Source organism: Mytilus trossulus, chromosome 3 (assembly GCF_036588685.1).
Source record: "Mytilus trossulus isolate FHL-02 chromosome 3, PNRI_Mtr1.1.1.hap1, whole genome shotgun sequence".
Classification (NCBI taxonomy): Eukaryota; Metazoa; Mollusca; class Bivalvia; order Mytilida; family Mytilidae; genus Mytilus; species Mytilus trossulus.
The window spans coordinates 23,937,167-23,958,080 of record NC_086375.1 but is presented as its reverse complement, the minus strand read 5'-3'; the positions used below and the strand labels follow the sequence as shown (position 1 = coordinate 23,958,080).

The window sequence follows — 20,914 nt, the reverse complement described above, 5'->3', positions numbered from 1 at the left end:
ATAACTGTAATTTACATGTTGAACACGTGCTCAATTTCCATGCTTTTTGTTTATTTTTCGTCAATTGTTGACAAATAGGTGACAATCGTTAAACTTCCGTTTCAAAACACGAACTTTAATTACCTGCCATATTTTCACAACAACACTGACCAATTGAAAAAAAAATTGACGATTATACGAAATTTACACGAAAAAAATGATAAATTCGAGCACAGAAGACTAAGTTTATGATGTTTGTATGCATTGGTTCAAGAATTGGAAGAACATTATTTTTCACCGGTCACTCGTTTCTTATGACTTTAACAAAGTCCCCATTGTAGACTAAATTTAAAGTACATTGCATATGTATTGTCAAGTTTATGGGACATGCACTTAAATACACAATTAAATAATATCTATCACAAACAAATAGACAGCTGCCATATTTTTGTCAAATATTAAAGAAAACATAAGATTTATGAATCATATCAAATAATCAATTGATCAGAATTACATGTACCGGTAATCGAATGACACCGTCTTTATCTAATAAGGGGGCCTAGTGCATACATCAAATGCAAGGGGTCAAGGGTTCAACCTTATTCTAGGTCAAACAGACTTTAAATTTTTTTATTTGCTATCTATCTACTAAGCATTAGGGAGCGAGAGCAAAGAAAGAAAGAGTCAGAATAATGTACCTGGGCAGACTGTTACCCAGTAAACTGGCACAAAAAAAAAGTAAGCCCAGTCTGGCAGGATAGTTCAATGTAGGTCTCATTTGGGTCTAAGCGTGACGCGGGATTGTCGATTTTTTGTAAGTGTGACACGTGAAAGTCAAATTATTGTGCCGTGAAAACAGGAAATGATGTCTATCCGGACACAGGAAATTACCAAAAAAATGAGAATTGCTTACATGCATAGTATTAGTGGGATACAAGAATCTGACAAAACAGTAAGCGGGATTCGGGATCAGAACCCACCAATGAGACCCCCTACAATGCAGGGTTTGTATTTATTATTTACATGTTCCTATCCTAGTTATATGCATTTGATAGATGCCACTGGATGTTAAATGCACCACAACCATCACCATCATCATTATTATTGGATATTTAAGTTGTTGTATCACACCTCTTCCTTTTACATGTAGTATGTGGAATTTTAAAGCAAAACTGCACATGAATGTATTGCAAAATATCAAATAACATTAGCTAGTGTCAAAAGTAATTAAAAGTTATGGCTTGTATAAGAAGAAAAAGAACTAAAAGAAAACTATGAAAACATAAAAGTCCTCTGTCCGTTTTAAGAAAACTACGGAAAAAAGTCTTCCCCTTCAACCACAGGCCCACAACCCAGGCTTGTAAAAATCATCTCTTAAGGCCAAAAGAATTGAACTTAAATTTAGCTTTTAGCTTTCAGATCCAAAAGTTTATCATGAACACTTGAAAAGATATATTACAATCTAATATTTAATACCCTGGGATTTCTTATAAAATAATAAAAATTGATTATTCTGTCCAGTATTTAATACACACTCTTTTTATTTGTTTTATATATATATATATAAATTGTCATGCACATAAAAAAAAGTCATAATATTCAACAATAACATCAAGTCAAATAGAAAACATATTGATAACAAAAATAGGTAATAAAGGTTAATAAATACATTTACAATTTACACTATAAATATTGAATTGATCCTGAGAACATAACAATGCTTGGAGTAAAATATCTGATGACAGTTAAAATTGGCATAGCATTTTAAATTAGCACGTAACAATAAAGTGTGAGCTTCATAATAGAATAATCTTAGAAAATCTAGCAACAGCCCAGTTATGAAATAACAAAAAGCTGATATCAATAAATCTGCTCTGTAATTTAGTCATCAAGACAAAATGGTACAAGCAGAGTGAAAAAAGGTCAAATCATCCTGATGAGCTTACAGATGCTCTTTATGCAATCCTTTTCTGCTAAGAGTTAAATTAGGTTAATTAAAGCATGGAGTTCATGGTTTCTAGATTTTCCCATATGCTCCCGACACTTGTATAACCATTCGTTATTGCTGCTTGATGCTGTCAGGTGACACAGTAACAGTTTTTAACAAAATGAGTTCAACCAGTTTCTTGGCAACATCCTGTTTATAGTCTTTTCAAATACTTAGTAACATCACCTCCTGAAAATAAACCATTTAAATGAAACATACTAAATAAAAATGTTTTCACAGCAATTTTTTTTTCAAATTATAGAAACTAAATAGCAAATTGAACCTAGATTTTGAAAGTTTATATCATATGAATGCTTTCTTTTCCCTTTAAACTGCATTAAATTTTTTATAACATGGAACATCAAATAAGTTTAGTGAGTTTGTGTTGATCCTTTTTTTCTATGTAGTTTTTTTGAAGACTGTTTGTTGATTGTCTTTACATTGTTTTTACCAGTAGTTTATGTCATGATTTTTTTCACTCTCTTTAACTTACAGCTTTTGATTTTCTCCATGGTATATTCAGCCTCTTTTAGAAACAGAATATTTATATTATCGATGGTTTCAAAGGTGAGTAGATGAAAGGCAGTCTAAGTACTGATTATATTATCAATTATGGTCCAACATATTATGAGGCTCAACATCCTGAACCAAACATTTAGCTCATTGTTGAAGATGTTTTTGGTATTGGATAGGTGGACATAGTTTTTTTTCTTTTAGGAATTCATCACCAAACTCACCACATATGTTGAAATACAAAATACAGACTTATGAATATGATAATGAATGATAGACTATCTATAGAGTTATTCTAAAATCACTTAAAATCTCTTCCTCTCCTCCATTTCTTTTTTATCTGTGGAACATCCAAATAGAAAAATATAGTTGTTTTCCCCCAAAGTATTTGATGGATGGATCCCCTAACAATATTTATCTTTTAACCAAGTTTCTTTAACCCTACCTCATCTGAATCAGACTTTCCATCAATAGCACCATAAGAAGCCTAAAATAATAAATACAGACAGGAATTGAGTAGAAAGTATTGTATTATTATAATTTGGTTGTATTTTGCTTCTCCTTCATTTGACAATATAGTTTTATATCCATTTCACACCAAAAATAAATCCAGGCAGAATATTCAATTAACTTTTTTGTAACATCTTCTTAAGGTATTTTTTGCATTGAAAATTTGGAAATGTATGTTCACACCCAAGAAATAACTTCATATTTGGGGATATTATTTTCAAGAGTTTCTTCTTTTTGTTGTGACTTAGATGCTTTATAATATTATGACGTAATTTTGACTTTGAAAAATAAAAATCTTGTGTAAATCATTTGTATTTCTTGACCGTATGCATTTCTAAACATAATGTGCAAATTTGAAAAATTTCTCATAAAATTGATTTTACATGGCCCCCAAAAAAGTGACTTTCATGCTGTTTTATTTATGGGTTTTAAATAAAAATCATTACACCTACATAGTGATGCCACATACATGACATATAAATATATAATGGTGTTACCTTAAATTCATCTTCAACCATTATCAAATTGACACAATCACTGCCTGGTGATAGAACCCCTGATCTAGAGACAGGAGAGAAAATCTTTCTTGGTCTATGTGGTCTCGCTGGACTCATCAATCTAAACTTCTTCCTTGATGAACTGCTTTGATCAGTTGACTTTAAAGGTTCATTATGACTCTCTCTAAAAGGAGAATATTGTCTTGATAAATTTTGTTCTTCTAATTTTCCACAAAATTCTGTGTTCAGAGATGTGAATTTTTCAGGCAATACGATTGGTTTCCCACTTGATTTGTGTCGACTGCTGAACACCACTTTCTGATCAGCAATGGCTGGTTCTTCAGAGAGGGATGAATTTCTCTCCTGTTTTCTTTTATACTGCTTCAAATGTACTGGTGATTCTTTTGGCACATGCTTTTTATTGGTAGATAGTCTATTTGATGACTGTATGTTAAAGCGTTGAAGAGGAGATAGTTCAAAACCCTCTTGCTGTACTACTGTTTGAACTAAGGGAGACGATGCAATATTTCCCCTGTTTCTGATGTCGCTACTGGTACTTGCTTCACTAGATCTTTTATGTGGGGTCACCCTGTTCAATTTAGTCCTGTCTTTTACGTCTTCCAAACAGTTACTATTGCCAGTCTTATTTTTGTCTTTTGCACCTGAATGACTTAACATGAAGAATTTTTTTTCTGGCGAAAAGGTTTCATTGGCAATTCTATCCAAACAAAATATTCCTGATTTTCTACCAACAGTTTGATTTGGTCCAGACTTTTCACTGTCAGTCTGACTGCTTATCATGTCAGACTTATTTACATAAACTTTCATGTCACTGCCTTTGCTATTACTTTTTTCTGTTGTGTCTAATGGACTTGATAAGAAATGTTTGTGTCCTACAGATGGAGATTCATGGACAGAATAATCAAAACTACTGTCAAATGTTCCTAGTTTTCTACTTACTGTCCGATTGATTTCTTCTTTCTTAACAGTTTGGTTGGATACAGACTTTTTTGTCATATTAGCTGCCAATTCTTCTTTATTAGCCAATTTCACTTTTTTCCTTTCCTCAATTCTTTGTATGTTGATAAAACCTCTCTCTTTATCTGGAGTAATTTCAAACTCATAAGGATCAACTGAATTTGTATCATCTTCTGCAATAAAACCATTAGCAACTTGTATTTTATTGCTTCTACAATTGTTGTCAACTGGTTTGCTGTCTCTAAAAAAATCTTCATCAGCTTGTATTTTGTTACCACGAACAAATTTATTCTTCTTTCTTAAATTTCCTTTTTTTTTATAAAGAGAAGTAGTTTTTGTTGGTTTTAAAGTCCCAGGAAACATTAGTTTCTTTCTTGCTTTTTCATTTGCACTGTTTTCTGAAGATCTTTTGTCTTCAACGTTCAAATTTTTATTTGCATCTGCTTCCCCTGTTACAACACAATTTCCACTCCTGTCCATAAAAATTGATTCAACACTAATATCTCTTGTAATTGTCTTGTTTTTGGGTTTCCTTGCAGAAGTTGGTGATGTTCTTCCTTCTTGAACAAATGATAATCTACCACTTTTGTCAGAAGTTAATCTATTAATTTGGTCAGATGTTGACTGCTCAATCTTCTGTTGTTGCTTGATGTCATGTCCATCATCATAATTTGTATTACTCATGGGATGTAAACGATTAAAACCCTCATTCTTTTCTTTAATATCATTACCCAAAGATTTCCTGCATTTACCTCTTTTAATACCAATTTGCTGTGAAAGTTCTGTCATGCATTTACCACTGACCAGTTCACTATTGAAACTGTTCCTTCTAACAGTGTATGTTTCATCCAGTTCCTTTGCTTGAAATCCACTTTGTTCTGCAATATCCAAAGTCCTTTGTCTGCCCTTGTTTCTTCCATTTGACAATTCATACATCTTAGACCCTGGTCTATTTATTAATTTTTTGCAGTTTGAAGATTTGCTTTCCTCAAACATGGCTCCATAGTTAGGATCAATACAGACTGTTTTCTCCAATTCAGGCAGAAGTCTCTCTTGATAAGGTCCAGACTCATTACCAGAAGAATAATTAATTATGTCTGACATCACTTTAGCTTTTGTTATTTCTGAACGTTTAAAATTTTGTTTTAAATAGCGTCTTCTTTTCTGTTCTAACCTATCTGAATCTGTGGTTCCCCTTTTTCTTGATGGCAATGACCCGGATCTTTTAAGATCTTCTGTCATTTTTGTCTGTATATCACCATCTTGGAGTTTTAAAATTACCTCAGAACTCAACTCCTTAGAAGAAACATCAACATGACCTTGACTAGAAGCTATATGATCCTGATTGTCTGCAATGAGCTTCTCTTGTTTTAATTTAGTTTTATATAAAAGTTCTTCATTGTCAAATGATTTTTTATACATAGTCTGCTGACTTCCTGTTCTTGAAACATCTGGCGATCTTGACCAATTCATCATGCTAATTTGTTCATTGGACACAATATGTTCTTTTCTGAATTTCCTTTTGACTTCTGGGTGCGTTTTTGTAAGATTGTTTCCAAAATTTTCATGCTTGACTGATTCCTCTAACTTGGGACTTTCTGAAACCTGTTCTTCAGAGAAGGGACCAGCTATATTTACTTTTTTGTTTTTTTCTTGATTCGGTTTTTCGTTACTTCTTATTCTATTGAGTATACCTGAAAATTGTTTTGGTGTGTTTTGTGTTTCAAGCGGAGCATTTATCTTTGGGCTTTTTACTTTTAGTAGATTTCTATCAAATGCCACAGGATTATGATGTTCTTCCCTTCCTTCCGAAGTTCTAATTAATGGACTTTTTTTGTTAAATACAATAGCAGGGTGAATAATCTCTCTCTGGTGATTGTCACATTTTCTATTTTGGTCATTCACATTTAACTTTTTTAAATAAGTATTTCTAGAGCTCATATTTTCCATATCAGATGACCTCCTCCTACTATTGTTGTTTCTCCAAGAGTCTTGTATCAAATTTTCTTCTTGTATTTCATTAAATTCTTGACATTGCTCATTACTTTTTAAAGGATCAACTATTGCAACTCTACACCCTGAACTGTGACTAGATGTATCACTTTTATCTGTATCAGGGACAGTGGTACCTAATTTCAGTAAATCCATCGAGGAAGGCTGACTTCTCTGTATATCTGATGCCACATGAGGACTATGGCTGTAATGTGGAACATACACTGATGGATATATCTTGTCTGAAAAAAACAAACAATTCTATAATATTAACTTAGAAATCAATACAAAAATAACCAGTAGTATAAATATTATCAGAGGAATATAACTACTTAATATAATTGAGTTTAAATCATCTTTCAGGCCTGTTAGCTGAAAAATATTGGCATCATGACAATATAGACTTATTACAGTGTAATACTGGCATATAATAATATGATATACAGTAAACAATGTTGCACACACACACACACTGAAATATCTTTCTATTTACTGACCATTGATTGAGTTAAGTCTGCCAATTGATATTTTATTGTATGTTTTTCAATGTTGTGATGTTATGCTACTGTTTAAAAAAAAGGGAGAAGGTTTGGATCCATTAAAACGTTTAATCCCGCTGCAAATGTTTGCACCTGTCCTAAGTCAGAAATCTGATGTACAGTAGTTGTCGTTTGTTTATGTAATATATACGTGTTTCTAGTTTCTTGTTTTGTTTATATAGATTAGACTGTTGGTTTTCCCGTTTGAATGGTTTTACACTAGTAATTTTGGGGCCCTTTGTAGCTTGTTGTTTGGTGTTAGCCAAGGCTCCGTGTTGAAGGCCGTACTTTAACCTATAATGGTTTACTTTTTAAATTGTTATTTGGATGGAGAGTTGTCTCATTGGCACTCACACCACATCTTCCTATATCCATTAATTTGATAGTTGAAAGTCTTCAAGATAAAAGTACAAGTATCGATAAACATTTTACAGATTTATGACAATAAGGTCAAGGTCACATAATACCTGCCAGACAGACATTTTCACCTAACAACTATTCCATGCACCATTTATAGCAGACCACTTGCTTATGGTAATTGAAAAAGAAACCAAAACACAAAAACTTATCATTGACCAATGAACCATGAAAATAAGGTCAAGGTCTGATTATACACTTTACAATCATTCCATGACCAAATAAAGATGACCTCCTGGTTATAGTATTTGATAAACAGACTAATTAAAAAAAACCTTAACATTGACAGATGAACAATAAAATGAGGTCAAGGTCAGATGATACCTGTCAGACAGACATTTAACCCTAGTAATCATGTCATACACCAATTAAGATGACCTTCTGCTAAAAATATTTGAAAAACTGATCAAAACACAAAATCTTAACGTTGACCAATGAACCATAAAAATGAAATAATTCTATGGTAAACATGTCTGTCTGACAAGATTTCTTTAACCTTGACCTCATTATCATTGAACTTTAAAGATGTTAAGTTTATGTGATACTTGTAGTAAAACATTTATTTTTAAGACTTTCAAAATTAAATTGATGATCAGTAAAACAAGTGAGGCATTTAAGTGTGGGAGGTCTTGTTCTATTTTTTTTTATCATATATATGTTAATTGACATATTTAATCACGAGTATATCTCCAGCAATGTAAGAAAAGGATGGTAGACTAAAATTATACCTGATATCATAAAGTGTGAAACTAATGTAGGTCTTCCAGCTGTGAAAAATATATATCTATTGAACAAACAGGTGTGTTATTTAATTAAAATCATTCATGTAAATTATGTTTGATAATCAAAGTACATATAGGTTATGTTTGATAGTACATTGTGTACAGTGTATAAAAAAGGAAGTACAAAAATTATGAAGTATAAAATTTGAAAGTTTATTTATTATGTTCTTTGTGTTCATCTTTTACTCAGACCTGGACCACATAAAAACATTGGACTCAACAAGACAAAATTAATTAGTTTGCTCTTTTGAAGTGGTAAAACAGACCAAAAATGGTGTTGTGCTATATATACATGTACTCAAATCTGGCTTGTCTTTGGGTTTACTGTGGCCAAGTTGTTTATCAAATATATCATGTTCTAACCCTGAACTCTGATTTTATTTCATATGTTCATCAATAAAAATCAATCTCCTGAACTAATCAATATTTTCCCTAGACCTGGACCTACTTCCCCATTTGAGCTTAATATGAAAACTGAAAAGAGTCATCCTTTCATTAAAAATATGTGTACAATGTAGCTGCTAATTATATAATTGGACAAAAAATTATTTTTATCTGTTCACCTATTCACCTCTGTCTTGGAACATCTCTGTCTTGGAACATCAGAAAGAGTTGTTTGAACCAAGTATGATTAACATTGAAAGAGTTGTCTGCCCTTTGTTTCTTAACTTTGAATGACATTTAAATACATTTTAATAATTGTACCAAGATTAAATGAACAATTGTTGGTGTTTGATGCCACTTATAATGCCCTTGATTATATCATGGCTGTCAGTTTTAAAGTTGCAGAAAGCCTGAGTTACTATAAAGAAACTATTTGGATATAAAGAATATTTCAGGTTAATTTTTTAGAAACTGTCATAAATTTTGCAGAAACATACAAACATCAGGTTTAAATGAAATTCCAATTTATTTTTTACATAAATTTATTTATTAACCTACTTCTTTTTATGTATGCAGTACAGATGGACTGATTATAGTGAACCAGGATCAATGAACCAATTATGTGTTGTAATTTCTAATAATAGAGTTAATATTAACTCAAGAAATAATGATGACATTTTTTTAAAAATTTATTCTGTTTTTAACATATATATGTGAATTGACATAGTTAATCATAGCCGTTTCAATAATGTATGCACAAATATAACTCGAGCAGTGTTAGGCAAGGATGGCACCAGGCTGTTATTATACCAGAATTCATAACCGTGAAACTAAATTATACACAGGTGTTAATCAAAGTCCATTTTAGTACAAATGATCAACTGTTCTTAATTGTAATATAAAGAGAAATACTTCTATTGACCTCTAACTATGAACATAAGAAAGGGTATTCTAAATAAAGTGTGGAAAACATTTCTATGTTTTGATGTTACACTATTGTTTCAGATAAGGGTGAAGGTTGGTACCCATCAAAACGTTTAAACCCATTGCATTTGTTTGCACCTGTCCTAAATCAGGAATCTGATGTTCAGTAGTTGTCGTTTGTTGATGTGGTTCATTAGTGTTTCTCTTTTCTCAATTTTTTATATAGATTAGACTATTGGTTTTCCAGTTTGAATGTCAATGGTTTAACATTAATATTTTTTTGGGGCCCTTTATAGCTTGCTTTTTGGTGTGAGTGAAGGCTCCATGTTGAAGACCATACTTTGACCTATAATGGTTTACTATGACAGTTGTGACTTGGATGGAGAGCTGTCTCACTGGCACTCATACCGCATCTTCTTATATCTATTCACATTGTTGTCTGCCCTTGGCATCTACATTTTGTATGATATTTCAATGTATTACTCCCCTCTTATCTAACTGTTTATTTTGTGTATCAAGATTGTTTGATTGACTGTTGGTGTTAAATGACACTTTCAGTAATCTTTGTTGTATCATGGTGGCCATTTTAATGGTGTACAGTAGGCCCAAGTACCAATAAATACCCACAAAAACCACAGGAAATAATGTATTTATATTGATGATAAACTAGTAATTATTTCAACAGACCCTTGAAATTAGCCTATTGATAGAAATTATATATTTTATATGATGTTTGTTTTATGCCTTCTAATATGGATGGAGTCTGACCAAGTCATTTAATCTGCATAGTTCCATCAACATTTTGATTGCAAACTGACACGCACCAAATCCATAGACACAAAGTGAAATTTTTAAAATGAAAAACTTTCTGTATTTCCCACTTGTAAATATGACACTTTAGAAAGGGTTTCGCTTAAAGATAGGAAAATCTTGGTAACCATTTTTCTATACCAAAGCTACTCTGTAGGATTGTCAATTTTTCTACTGAAGATAAATCACTCCAGCTTCCTCAACCAATAAAAACTGGCCACCAGGAAATAGCCAAAGTTTTAAAATGGGGCTAAACACTAATCAATCAATCAATCAATTAGATGTTGTGCACAAAAAAAACAATAAGTAATGTATATAAGTACCTGTATTGGACCCCATTAGAAATCCTATGGGAAGCTCAGATGCTAAAAATGGATGCAAGGCTGCTTCTCTTGGTTTAAACCTTTTGTCTGAAAATATTTTTTTTTTTTCAATTTCAATGACTGTAAAATCAGAAATAATTGTGTGTATTTATTATAACGATTTTGTAATTTTAGACTAAAATGCGATTTTTTTATAAAAATTTCAAAATGTGTGTTTAAATTATTGAGATTATAACCCTATTGCACTTTTTGCAATAACAAAAACATCACAATAATTTCTAAATTTACAGTACTGAAGAAACACGAAATTTATTCATGCTTTAAAAATCTTAATTAATGCAGCTGAACTCCTGACTTCAAACAGGTTCATTTGCTCATCTAGAAACTAGACAGTTTAAATTGATTTCCTGGCAAACTATCTAATATATTAAATATCTTTTTGTTTTATTCATATTAAGTAATTTCTTCCTCTGACAGCCAAGCATGTTTGATTATCAAAGTCAAATCAAACAGCTTAAAATTGATTTCCTTAGAAAAAATTGAAGAAATTAAATTAAATTAAATGTTTTTTTGTTTTATTCATGTTTATTAATTTTTTACTCAACTAAGTGTGTTTGATTGTAAAAGTGACATTTCCTGATAATTTTTATGAGGTTATAAGACTAACATCACATGACCCTAGTTGCACTGAGTATCCAATTTGACCCATTTTGCAAAAGCATCGGTAAACTTTTTCTTAGAAACTGAATAATTTGTCATTTATAATTTGCCAGTATATGCAGGTTTTAATCAAAGCTTAATATGTTTAAATATACATAAAACAGTCACATTATATATATCAACTGAAAAGTATTCAGTGAAAAGGTAAAATCTACGAAAAAACTTCTATTGTGACTACAGCAATTTTTATTTGAATACCTCTTTACCTGGATTATACTACAAGCAACCAGCCAAAATAGAACAGCACTTATAGAAAAGCTTCTTACCTGGGTTATATTGCAAACAACCAGCCAAAAAAGAACATAACTTGTAATCTCTACACTTCAGGTGATCCATTAAATCATGACAGACTGGAACAAAACAAGAACCAGATGTATTTTAAGATATCAATCACTTATTTATTATAACACTACCTCTTCAATGTTGTCCCTATTTTGCAGTATCTAAATACAAAATTTCATATTTGGGCAGGACATTTTAAATATATAAGTTTTCAGCAAACAGAAAGTTCATGGATAGTACTGAAATGCTGTCACATGTTATGGCATTACCAAATAAAGCTATGTGCCATATATCCAGAAGCTATATCATGTATTTACAAACAGACATATTTTTCAACTGATTTTTGTAATTTGTTCTGATGTTGTACTGTTTCACCATTGTCCAAGGTTAATGAGATGGTTTGGCCCCAACAAACATTATAATCCAATTTCAGTACTTTTTATTGCTGCTGTATATCATAGTTATTTTTGATTCATAGCTTTGTTCAGGCAATCAGGCATTCATTTTATTTTTTGGACATTTTTTCATTTTGAGCCTTCTGTAGCTTACTACACTGTTTAGTTTTTGCATTGTTGGAAGACGTACAGTGACCTCTGGTTGTTAAAATTACATCATTTGGTTTCTGGTTGACAGTTGTCTCATTCGCAAGATTATTATTATCTAATTTTAATCCCCACATCTGTTGCAAGGAGAACAATCAGTAATCCTTTGTTTTTACCATTTTCCTGTGTGTTAGTTCCAGTGAAACTTTTCAACTCGCTGTAAAATTTCCCTTTCTGGAATACATGAGTAGGTAATAATCCTAATATCTCAGTCATCTGGGAAAAAAAATGTTTGATTGATGTTTAGTATAGGCATTCTTCTAATGTTAAAAACACTAATCTATTGTTGAAGGCAAGATACCATCAGGGTTGATTATTTTTAGTCCGATCATTAGAATCTTAATGCTTAAGTTTCAGTCATGCTGAAACAACAAGCTAAATTATAGAAATAGAAATAGAAAGAATATATATTGGACTTCTAAAAAAAATCTGTAAAACTTTCTATCTTCAGGCTAAGGTTGAAACGCAGATGGGTCATTTAATACAATTCAAAATATAATTTGTTAGATTTTGTTTGAAATTGTCTCCTTTTAAGAGTGCATGTTTTAATTTCATTGAATTATGCTTTCATATAATTTTGGATGCACATTGCACATTTTGTATTATTTTTTTATATCTGCTATTCAGTTCAATTTGAATTGAGAAACTAGCAATAATTTTTCAACTACAAAGTTACCTTTTTTACAATGGATTTCTCATCCCCACCAAGAAACAGTGGTTTCCCAGCATACAATTCTGCCAAAATACAGCCTACTGACCAAATATCTATTTCTGAGCCAAATGGAATTCCAAAGATTACCTGTAATAACGAAAGTAAAATCTTGTTACTACAATCTACATGTATCATTACTTTTATATTACAAATTTATCTATAACCCTGCAATAGACGTTTAGTCATAAGTAAGGGAACCAATATATTTTATTACTGGCATAGGATATAGACAGTCAAGTTTGTTTAAAACTTCCATTTGTTGTATCTACCTTAAAGGTTGCAACTACATACAACAAAATTGACCTTTTTGCACTAAAAGTTTAAGAAATGAAAGGTTCTTGCTGTCAAAACTAATTTCATTTTAAATCATTTTACCTTATGTAATTTGTAAGTGCATTTTTAGTTTGATCTTAACAGACTACAAAAGGTTGTACTCCTGCCTTTCCCATTTATTGAGTTTAGTTCACTACAAACCAGTAAGCAGGTATATTATTGACACATTTTGCATTTCTAACACTTTGTCATTTCTTTTGTAGATGCATGTAACTGTTAATTTTTTGGCCTTATGTGCCTTGTCTACATATATGTCTATTTTGACGTTTTTGTTTGTTTTTTGTAGTGGTTACGATCATAACACAATGTTGACTGCTTAACCCTTGTTTTTGACAATATTACATATTATATCTGTTAGATTTTTTCACACATTGACATCAATATAATGGAGTTTGTGTGACTGTCATACAAATGCCAAGTTTAGCTAGCTATAATCCACAATATTCTACATATAAGAAAATGCCTGTTCCAAGTCAGGAATATGATAGTTGCTGTTATCCATTCATTTGATGGGTTTGAGCTTCTAATTTTGCCTTTTTATAGATTTGCAAGTTTTGTTTATCATAGAGAATTAAAAAATGTTCTATATTTAATTGAACAAATTGAAGAACACAAATATAATGCTTTTACCTCAGGTGCTCTATAGAGTGGTGTTTGAACCTCAAAATCTTCATAGTAAAGAGAAACCTCTTTATGAATGTGATGGATGGCATTTCCAAAATCTATAACCTTCAATGATCCAAGGTCGCCCTCTGGAAATAAAGAATATACAAGTGAAACAAAAACCTTTTGATAACATCACAAAGAGGTCAACAATCTTAATAACATCTTGACTATAAAAGTACTAGCATGCCTCGTTTGTTTTTTTATTCATCTAAGGATTTTGAAAAGTTGGGAGGTATTGTGCAAGTTCATGAAAACAAACGAAGAAATCTGGAAAATAGCAGCTGTTAGGAGATAAAACCAGAGGATTCTGAATATGACAAAAAGTCAAATCTATGATCAGCAACCATCCATTATATCCAGTGGCAATTATATCATGCATATTCAGGATGATATTATAACTTAAGTAAATAAATCAGGCACAAAAAAAATCAATTAGCGATTAGAAATATAGGATACACTAAAAACTATGACTAGTTATAACCAGTAAGAAAGATATTTCTTAAGGACACACATGTCGAAACAAAGAAACAGGAATTTCCAAAATATTTCAATACATGTAAAATAATTTAGTCATTTTTTTATTTCCTTATATTTTTTTTTTATTGAATTAATATTTCCTTCTTTTTACATCACTCCTAAATTTCATGTATTTTTGTTTGTGTGTGTGATATATTTCAAATAATGGGGATTAATCTTAATTTGTTGGATATTAATTTTCATGAGTTGTGAGTTAAAAACACATTTTAAAGGTCTTTCACTAAGTACACTAATTTTGTAATTGATTTGAAATGCAGATTATGATTTCACCAGGAAAATATGATTTTTCCTAAATCCAGGAAAAGTTAATACATGTACCCATAAAAATAAATGAAATCTTAATACCTGGTTTTGTTTAGACTATTTTTCCATAGTTTTTAACAGGTAATCTGGTTTTCCCTTATTATTAAACACACAAATTTAAAAAAAAGTGTAGCTAATCCCCAACAGTCAAATCAATCATGTACAAGCTGAATGGATATTTAAAAGCAAAATTATTCATCGAGCTCTGTAAACAGATAAAACAAACGATACTCAGAAACACTGTGACAGTATCAGATTAGCTTTTCCCGATAATAAAGAATAACTATATCACAATTTGACATTTATTTTCCTTATGTGACAAATAAACATCTTAAACATTATGGACAAAATTCCCAAGTTATACAATTATAAAAATCGAATAAAATTTTATGTCCACTGTGCAAAGACAATGAATTTGTTTTAAATCAAATAAAATAAATGATTTTCACCATCAAGACTAGCAAATGCTATTTTCTTCTAATGGTCTTGCGGAATTAAGTTACCGATGCAGAGACGAGATAAAAGATAAATTGATTATCCCGGTACGGTATTGTGCAATATGAGGTTATTAAAACCCATCAAATTCACTGAATCAGATGATATTACGCGTAATCTTGCTGATCTGTATCGGTTCAGATGAAATAACACCGATTTATATGTAACAATTGACTGTAAATTGTTAAAATCCATTTTAAAACTAGATTAGAAAGCGATGTAAATTACCCAGGATTTGTTATAGATCAAACTTAATTTGTCTTTATGTGACAACTTGTCGCTACCTATTTTACTTCTGGTATTATTGTTGGTCATTTAATTCCGTTATTTTGCTATTAACTCCATCTTCCCTATTGCAGTGTCTGTAAATTACGATAATGTATTACATATCCATTTAAACTCTTTATTTAGAAACTGACTCAATACACAGACCATGAAATTATTTTTTATAGTATTATTACCTTTTATAACCACTAATAATTAAGTTAACCATTTACAATATCAATTATTCAGATTTGATTTATTTTATTGAAGGCAGATCTTTTTAAATATTGACATTAAGATTTTTTTAAATTTGAGTCTTGCTGTAAAAGTGTTGATTTCAACAGCTTATAAAAAAATATAATATTGGTTATTATAAAAACAAGAAGATGTGGTATAATTACCAAGAGACTACTCTCTACATTAGACCAAGTGACACAGAAATTAACAACTTTAGGTCACCGTACAGCATTCAACAATGAGCAAAGGCCCATCAGTTATTTTGCTATAAACTTTGTCTTCCCTATTGCAGTGTCTGTAATTTACGATAATGTATTACATATTTATTTAAAGTTTTTGTTTAGAAACTGACTCAATACATAGACCATGAAATTATTTTTTATAGTATTATTACCTTTAACATGTTAAATAACCACTAAAATCTGAGTTAACCATTTTACAATATCAATTATTCAGATTTTATTTGATTTTTTCGAAGGCAGATCTATTTAAATATTAACCTAAGATTTAAATGAGTTCTGTCTGAAAATGATAATTTAAACAGTTTATAATAAGTACCAATGTTTATTGTTCCCTAAACATCCAGTGGCAAGTATTTCATACATATTCAGGGCAAGACAAAATCATCAAGAAAAGTTTAACACCACTTTTAGCACAAGTGCTATATCATGGCACACAGAAGTGTTCTCATCAGTATTTTCAAATAGTTAATTGGGACTTGATATAAGTTTGACAGTTTCTCTTAAAATTCATCATAAGATCTATTCAGATAGCACCATTACCGAATGAAGAAAGGAGTAAAGGCACTTGGTATAACACTGCTACTTTTTTGTTGAAAGGTAACTCTTATATTGTGTGTGGGGTCAAATATTGCAGTATTTCCTAATATGCTTCTGAACCTGCAGACCAACTGAATTTAAAACCACCAAACAATATGAATATATTTAAAGCTAGCTTAATACTAAGATCACTGACTTATAAAAAACTACTTTTTTATTTTTGATTTATTGCCGAATATTAAATCTTGACCATTGACTTTATTTATGCAGTCTACTATTAAACCTAGACACCCATTTAATACTCTGATCACCCAACTTTTAATGAACCCTAATTACAGGGTTGTTTAACAACCTTGACTATACATGAGTACAATACGTTTTTACTTCTAATGTTATTCTTGACCATTTAAACTTATTCTTTTGACATTAATTCCTTTGACCAGTTGCAACTTATGTAATGTTTTATTTACTTTTTTTAAAAGCTGACTCAATACCTATACCACCAACTTATTGTTATGAAATCTGTAAATTTAATGTTCAGTGACGAATATTTCAGGCATATTTAGGATGAAAACATTTTTGTGTGAATAAAGAAGCTACTTTGTACTAGTCCATTATTTAAAAAGCTAGATCTCAAGGGAAGAGTTTTTGGAAAGATATATGACCCATTATTAGGGAAATTTTATTATGACCATAAGCTGGCCAGGCTTTGTAATTTTAAAACAGTCATATGCTGAACAAACAGAATTTATCACTTTTAAATATTTTATTAAATTTGATTCAAAGAGAGTCAAAAAACAAAAAAAACAAGTGATTTCTACAACAAACTCATAGAGGCAAAAATGTGTATCATTATGAAGACTAAATTATTCATTGCATTATACATTTGTTGATATTTAAGAAAAAAAACATGAAATTTAAGAATTAAAAATTGACCAAAAAATTGTTTCCCAAAACAGCAATTTTGTAAACTATCACATCATCATAAATATTCATCATGGATGAAATAATCCAAAAATGTTATTAATAAACAATCTTAATTTCCCAATTTTATCACTTTTTGTATTGGATTACCAGAATACTCTCAAGTCATTATATAATATTAACAGCATATTATATTTTAAACGTAACTAACGCAGATTCTTCTGTCTACTTCGACTGGGAAAAGTTGGGGAAAATTATGAATCCACAACAAAAAAGTTGTGATGTAAAACAAACACGTCTTTGTAAATTATAATTTTAATCTTAGTCTGCATTCCTTTCAATTTTATCTAAAAACTATGGTCCAACCACAAAACTTATTGACCATTGACGTAATCAGAGATTGTTATTAAAAATACTATTCAAAAACTGTCGCTTTTTTTTTTATTTCTTTATATGTAAATATATTTTATCAGTTTTAAGTTTTTATGTAATCTTATGGCATGTTCTTTTAGATGCAAATCTGATGCAGAAACTTTAGTCTACATTCAAGTAGAAAAACCCTGTATATTTTGAAGGATAAATTGATTTTTTTTTAAATGTGGACATTTAAATCGTAAATTGAATCTCAAAATCACAACAACAAAATTTTTTGTAAACTTTGGTCAAACTGCAAAACCAAATATTATGATTGCATAATTAATATATTTAAAAAAATATTTTTAAAACAAATGTGTCAATTCGAATTGTAACTTGGATCATATGCTACAATAAAGTACGAGCAAAGTATCATATGACCAAAAATCTGTTCAGTAAATTTGATCCCTTTGGTATTAAAAGCGTCAACAATAAAGATCTTTAAAGTGCAGTCTCACAACAAAAGTAATTATAAAAACTTGACCCCAGAAGCTTTTACACAGAAAATTTTAAATCTTAATTATCAATAACAATATCAGTCTTATTATCATATTTATTGCTATAATAGATTTAAATGTTTTATGAAATGGTAGGGGACTACCCTAATCAACCCATAATTTCTCTCCATTTAAAAGTATTATTAAGACAGTGTTAAAATATTAAATTAATTAATCGAGTGGAATGAAAAAACAAGAGGTACCAATGACAATGTGCCATGTACTTTAATTATATGTATTAAAAAATATTATGAAATTTTAACCACCTCTCATTGCAAGTTAACTGAAGATTTTTATTACAGGATCATAGTTTTTCATCTCTCCCCCCCTCCCAAAACCCAATTTTACAATGTACATGATGTAACCAAATAGAAAAAGTCAAATAGAATTCCAACAATTAATCTATTAACTTTTCATCTTTTTTTCTTCAGTGTTAACATAAATATCAATTTTATGGTCATTTTTATAAATCTACTGTTTGCAAAAGTATAAATTTTTCAAATCACTAAGGATTTTCTTATCCCAGGCATAAGATAACCTTAGCAATATTTGGCACAACTTTTTGGAATTTGGGTCCTCAATGCTCTAAACTTTATACTTGTTTGGCTTTCTTACTAGTTTGATCTGAGTGTCACTAATGTGTCTTATGCAGATGAAATGCGGGTCTGGCGTATCAAAATTATAAGCCTGGTACCTTTGATAACTATTTTCCCCCATTTTACAATATATATACAATCAGTACATCAAATAGACTTCTAACAATTATCAATAAATCTTTTATATTTTTCATGTAAAACCCACTTTTAAAACAATTAAATGACAAAGCAATTTTTTACAATAAAAACTAATTCAATATGCAATTCATTGTTGATTTTTAGTGTGACTAGTAACCTGCTTTTAAACAATTTTAAAATACATGTAACAACAATTGGTCAATTCAATTCAATGCATATATTTTCCGTTTAACAAACCGCCCTTTTTCGAAGCAATGACAAAACAATTTTCTACAATATAAGACATTTAAATGGTCAATTTAACAATATACACGAACAAAGCAGTAACCCATATTTTAGAAATAATTGTTATCTAGTCACTAAACTTTCTGAAACAATAACAAGGAAATAATTTTTCATCGAGAATCTATAATTATTTTTTTTAAAGGGACAAAACAACAAAACACAACCTTGATGTATTTATAATAATAGTTAATACGTAAAGTCAAACATTATTGCGTGCATTTACTATTGCGTTTTTTAAAAATCAGATAAAACTGCCTGATTAATTTATCATGATTTTACCACTAGTAGGGGGTGTTTAATGTCCTTGACTACCCATGAAGGTCTCACACAATCAGTTTACATAGGCGGATCCAGGTAGGCCTTTCGTTGAATATATAAGGAATCACTGAGCATGACTGGAGCCCCCCTCCATAGGTCAGTCAGCAGGCCCCCCTTATGAAAAGTTCTGGATCCGCCACTGGTTTATGGTTTTTGGGAAATCTGTATACAACAATATGTATAAAGTATCATAATGGTAGTACTGTACTTATAATTATGACACTCACCCGGTCACATTATTTGCAACGCAATATAAATAAGAATCTTGCAATAATTTCTTAAATTTTCAGTAGTTATGTCCTTGAATGTGTTTATAACATAGATTGGTTGATTGGTTGCTTAAAATCCAGTGGCAAGTATTTCATGCATGTTCAATTTGAATTTTAACATAAAAAGCATCTCCATATTCAAACACAGTATGTAAATAATGAAAATCGCTTGGGATGTATACATTCAAAATGGACCTATATTAAAAAATTACAAAATTATGAAAACCTTTGAACAGAATTGATTGTTGGTGTTTAATGCCACCTAAAGCACTATTGTCTATATCATGGCAGTTTTCATTGGCTGAGGAAGCCAATGTGAAAAGAAAACTACCAACTTTAGATCTTTTGAACAAGGAACCTTGAACTATACCTAATGACTCTCAGCAATCTCCATTATCACTCATTAAAGTACATGTATAATACATTTTACTATGGTTTATTCATTGTAGTAATGTACATGCATAATTTGATTTTGCTATGCCTAATTTATTGTCATAATGACCATATTAGAAACTGTTTTGTAATGCCTGAATAATTTAGGTTATTTATGGTGTATTTTATTATGCCTTATTAACTTATTTTACAATTCCTGTATACTATGCCTATTTCATTGTAGTTGTAAACAATTTTCACTTTGCCTGATTCATTTAAGCTAAAATATCTTGTATGTACTGTAAGCTTAAAAGGTTTTAAACATCTTACTGTGGATTCATTTATTTTCATGGGTACCAATTTTAGTGGAATACAGAATACTTACACTTTTGTAGATATTTTATTTGTGATTATGCCAAAGTTTACATACATTGTTTTAGAAAATTTGTTATTAGTTTGGCATTGGAATTAGTAGTTCCAAGATAACCACAAAATCCTTGATTATTGGTAGGTACCCAATAAATAATAATTAATCC

The 20,914-nt window shown here is 30.4% G+C and overlaps 1 protein-coding gene across 1 annotated transcript in view; it reads right to left on the bottom strand.

Moving 5' to 3' along the window:
* Nucleotides 1–1,670: 1,670 nt before the first annotated feature.
* The window catches only part of LOC134710554 (extracellular signal-regulated kinase 7-like), a 36,145-nt gene continuing 16,901 nt past the window's right edge, over nt 1,671–20,914 (bottom strand). Inside the window, exons 5-12 of the mRNA XM_063570925.1 lie at nt 13,915–14,036; nt 12,916–13,038; nt 12,356–12,455; nt 11,622–11,705; nt 10,636–10,722; nt 3,487–6,698; nt 2,925–2,966; nt 1,671–2,155 (exon numbers count right to left, since the gene is read on the bottom strand). Coding sequence (XP_063426995.1) covers nt 2,132–2,155; nt 2,925–2,966; nt 3,487–6,698; nt 10,636–10,722; nt 11,622–11,705; nt 12,356–12,455; nt 12,916–13,038; nt 13,915–14,036 — 3,794 coding nt within the window. The 3' untranslated portion in view covers nt 1,671–2,131. The remainder of the gene's footprint in view (nt 2,156–2,924; nt 2,967–3,486; nt 6,699–10,635; nt 10,723–11,621; nt 11,706–12,355; nt 12,456–12,915; nt 13,039–13,914; nt 14,037–20,914) is intronic.